Source organism: Alexandromys fortis, unplaced genomic scaffold (genome assembly GCF_014885135.2).
Source record: "Alexandromys fortis isolate MF-2015 unplaced genomic scaffold, M_Fortis_MF-2015_v1.1 scaffold_55, whole genome shotgun sequence".
NCBI lineage: Eukaryota > Metazoa > Chordata > Mammalia > Rodentia > Cricetidae > Alexandromys > Alexandromys fortis.
The window spans coordinates 8,458,746-8,463,078 of NW_026067936.1; the positions used below are offsets into that span (position 1 = coordinate 8,458,746).

General features: G+C 37.9%; 1 protein-coding gene across 2 annotated transcripts in view; it reads right to left on the bottom strand.

The window, feature by feature from the left end:
• Positions 1 to 4,333, bottom strand: part of Wrn (WRN RecQ like helicase) — a 102,309-nt gene that overhangs the window by 59,701 nt on the left and 38,275 nt on the right. For both annotated transcript variants that reach the window (XM_050146690.1, XM_050146689.1), the window contains exon 17: positions 931 to 1,037. In XM_050146690.1, coding sequence (XP_050002647.1) covers positions 931 to 1,037 — 107 coding nt within the window. The remainder of the gene's footprint in view (positions 1 to 930; positions 1,038 to 4,333) is intronic.

The window sequence follows — 4,333 nt, forward strand, 5'->3', positions numbered from 1 at the left end:
AAATGGGAGGCTGGGAGGAGGCGGATACTTTTTTTTTCTTATTCTCAATAAAATAAAAAAAATAATAATAAAAAAAAGAATTTAATTCTACTTCCACAATAAAAAAAAAGAATAATGATTGTGGGCATTTTTATTATAGTATATCATCATTGCTACTCATTTTTTAAATTCTTACACTATGCCTAATTAATAACAAGGAGGTAGACCCAGGCACCCAATGGGGTTCTTGGAACTGTGTCCCCTGTCACTAAGGAGCAATAACTTCCATTTCTAACTGATATTTTCAAAACTTTTTATTTATTTATTTTTTTGAAAAATTACCGCCTCCTCCCGTTTCTCATTTCCCTCCCCCTCCTCCACACATCTCCTCCTCCCCCCACTCCCCTACCCCTCTCCCCCTCCCCCCCACTCCATTCCCCCTCCCTCTCGAGAATGACGAGCAGTCCAGGTTCCCTGCCCTGCTGGAAGGACCTTGGACCTTGGACCTTGACCTTGGATATTTTCAAAACTTGTTTGCCAACTCTTGTCCCAGGGAGGAGTATCCAACCTGCGCTCTAATAGCTAGGAATGTAACACAGCACAAAACAAACACTGAGATAGTTTTGTGATCATTTTTGTTTTCTTAGCACAAGTTTATGGTTCTTGAGAGTGAACTTCACAGATGACAATGGAATAGCTCAATGTCAAAGGCTGCGCATTCCAGTCAGAGAGCATCCTTAAGAGGATACAGGCCAACCTCCAAAGGAAGCCAATGTTAGAATTTAAACACATAAAGAAATTCTCGTGCTTACATCTGACACCTTCTCTTTCATAAAGCAGTCTTTAGCTGTTCAGACATTACCCAGTCCTGAAAAGCACTTCCGGACAGTAACCCTGGGCTCAAACCTCACCTAGGGTGGGGGTGGGATCATCGGATCAGGTAAAGCTTACCAGTGGGAGCGCTGTCTTAAGAGACCCCAGGGTCCTGAATGAACTTCTAAAGTCATGCCCCCACTCAGAAATACAGTGAGCCTCATCCACAGCAATAAGTGTGATCCCTACAAAAAGAAAATATACATGGAAAAATACGGTTCAATAGGAAAAAAAAACACTATCTAAGTCAATATTGCTTTTTTCTATTAGAATTTATGCCTTATAGAAAGTATAACCCAAATCAAAGTATGCACACATACACACATAAGAAGCATAAATGATACCAGATAATATCAAAACTCAAATAGGAGGGAAGAAGAAAAATGAATAAAAGGCAACGGAATAAAGGAAGTTTTATATATTAATTCTACCAACATAATGTACTTCACCACTAGTCCTCAAAGACAAGAACTGCTTCCTGTTGCTTTGTTCCACAATTATCACTTATAAATGATCTGCAACCACGTCTGCTCAAAAGAACTGTTCTATTTCTCTTTGGCAATAATGTTAATCTTATCTCATAGATTAGCTATCAAGAGAGATAAATAGTCAGCACATTCTATTGAGATTAAGTGCATCATTATCCATGATCGAGCACATATCATATTGCAGGAAGTTCCTCTGAAAGGCCAGTGCATGAAGACATGACGACATCCACACTATCGAACATAAAATGGAATGGAAAGAGCTAAATCCCATTGTGTACAAAGTAGGTAACAAGAAATATAACTCTCCCCTCTGCCCCATATCATACACTAAAACAAGATCAATAGTGCCTATCAAAACATCTTCAGGTATTTCAGAGTATTGACTAGTAATGCCTTACCATTAATTACCAAATTAATACTATTAAGAGAAAAGCAACTTTCTGCTATTTGCTATTATGTTCTATCAGGGAGGTGACTACAAACGTGTGCTCCACAATCAGACTGGCTGTGCAAAAAGCACTGAGCAAGTTATAAATCTTTGCAGTCTTCAGTTTCCACAAAACTACAACACAGAGCTGCTGCGATGGCTCAGTGGGCAAAGGTCTTGAGAGCCGGACAAAATGAGTTCAACCCTCAGAACCCACAGTGGACAGAAAGAACTGACTCCCAATTGTACTCTGACCTCTACAAACACATTGTGGTGTCTGTACACGCACGCACACTCACACATAGACACATACCATCGTCATCATCACCATCATCCTAAACTAAAATAATACACAGTAGGAAGTAACAGCACCTAACACTTCTTACTATTCTACTCTAAGATGAAGTTAGAACAGTCACATAAAATACGCAGATAAGGCCTGGCACCGATTGGAGCTTAATAAAACTATACTATCATTGTTGTCATTACATGGCCATTATGATCGACAGCCTTTTCATCAGCCAAGGTGGCAGCATGTGCAGCTCGTGCGTCAGGGATTCAAGGCTGTCTCCAGCCACAAAGAGAGCTCAAGATTTGTCTGAGCTATAGGAGGCCCTGTCTAAAGGAATTATTAAATTAACCCTTTTCTAGATAACCAAGATACATTTGTCCTCGAAGATTTCACAGTTCTTAAGAGGAGACTAAAGAAAGGCTGGTGAGTCATTAAGATTATGAGCTACAATGAAGTCCTGAGTGTGTGTGCACATGTGTATGCTTCTTTGCCTTGTATATATGTGTGAGTGTTTATATATAATACATATGTATGCAATACCAATGAGTGTTGAGAAAATTGCAGTGTTACTCACACACTTATTTTCACTTTAGGAATTAAAATGACTAGATTTTAAGTTAAATGCATTAGAAGCCTTTAGATACAGATCTGACAAGCTGTTTAATGGCGTTAAACTTTGGCCTGCATAGTTAGTTCAGTTAGTTAAGCTTTGGCTAACATTCACTTGGAATGCAAAAGTTCAAGTGTCTTCCCAGGTCCTATACATATTTCATTTAAGGATACCTGTCACTCAAGCCTCATTTCCAAAGTTAAAAGACAATTACAAGTGCAGCTGGGAAAAACTCCCTTATAAAAGTATGTTTGCCATTTCTGTTATAGATCCAGACTCCTTAAAAAAAATTTAACATTTACCTAAAAATGACAAATCTGATTACTTAAATGTCAGACTACTGTACAAATAATATCCTGGGCACATTCATTTTGTAGGCATTTTACAATTTCCTGCAAGAAAAGCCTAAAGGAAATATTTCAAAAATAATTTTCATTTGTCCTAATCCTTTTACTAAATTACCCAAAGAAAACATTTCCATCCATTAAAAGCAAAAAACTTCACTCTGATGATGAAAATATTTATCCACATTTTTGGGTGTGTTTATTTGATTGCTTGCTTTTGTTTTTAAAACAAAAGGGAGCTCAGACTACCCTCAAACTCGTGACCTTTCTGAATCAGTCTCCTGGAACTGAGATTACACTTCCATACCTAGAAAATGCTTCCTTCTTTAAAAAAAAAATATGAAAAGGAAAAAGAAAACCACAATAAACAAAGCATATAATGTCTGGAGAGAACAAAAGGCCTCAGTGCGTGAAAGCCCTTCCCTTCAAACCTAATAACCCAAGTTTGCAATGTCTGCAACCAGCATGGCTGAAGGAAAGGGGCATCTCCCCTTCTCTTGCAAGTTATCCTCTGACTACACACGCACTCCAACACACAGAATAAAAATTAATTTTAAAAAAAATAAACATGCCATGTGATGGTGGTGCATGCCTTTAATCCCAGCACTTGGAGAAATCTCTGTCTCCAAAAACAAATAAACAAACAAAAGTTAAACATAATGAGGTGTGACCTCAGAGAGCATGCTAAGCAAACACTATCACTGAGCTATACCCTCAGCTCTGCAGTATTCAAAATCTACCCAGCATAAAAAGTTAAAAAGTAAAAAGTTCTAACTACTTGTAAAAAGCATTTAATGTTGATTAACTTACAATAATTATCATTTAACATAATCATAAAACTGAAACAAGTACTAAGGTGGAATAAAATATACTCAGAATACCAGTCATGGATGGATACCAATTTTTTAGATATAACTTCTGTGAGATAATGTCCTTGTACACTGTAAATATCTGTCATTTGTATTGGTTTAATAAAACACTGATTGGCCAGTAGCCAGGCTGAAAGTCTAGGTGGAGCAACCAGACTAGGAGAACTCTGGAAAGAGGAAAGGCAGACATATTATCATCAGCCAGACACACTGGAAGCAAGATAAGAATGACTTACTGATTTGCATTTCCCTGATCGCTAAGGAAGTTGAGCATGACCTTAGGTGTCTTTTGGCCATTTGAACTTCTTCTGTTGAGAGATCTCTGTTCAGCTCAGTGCCCCATTTTATAATTGGGTTGATTAGCCTTTTACAGTCTAGTTTCTTAAGTTCTTTATATATTTTGGAGATCAGACCTTTGTCAGTTGCGGGGTTGGTGAAGATCTTCTCCCAG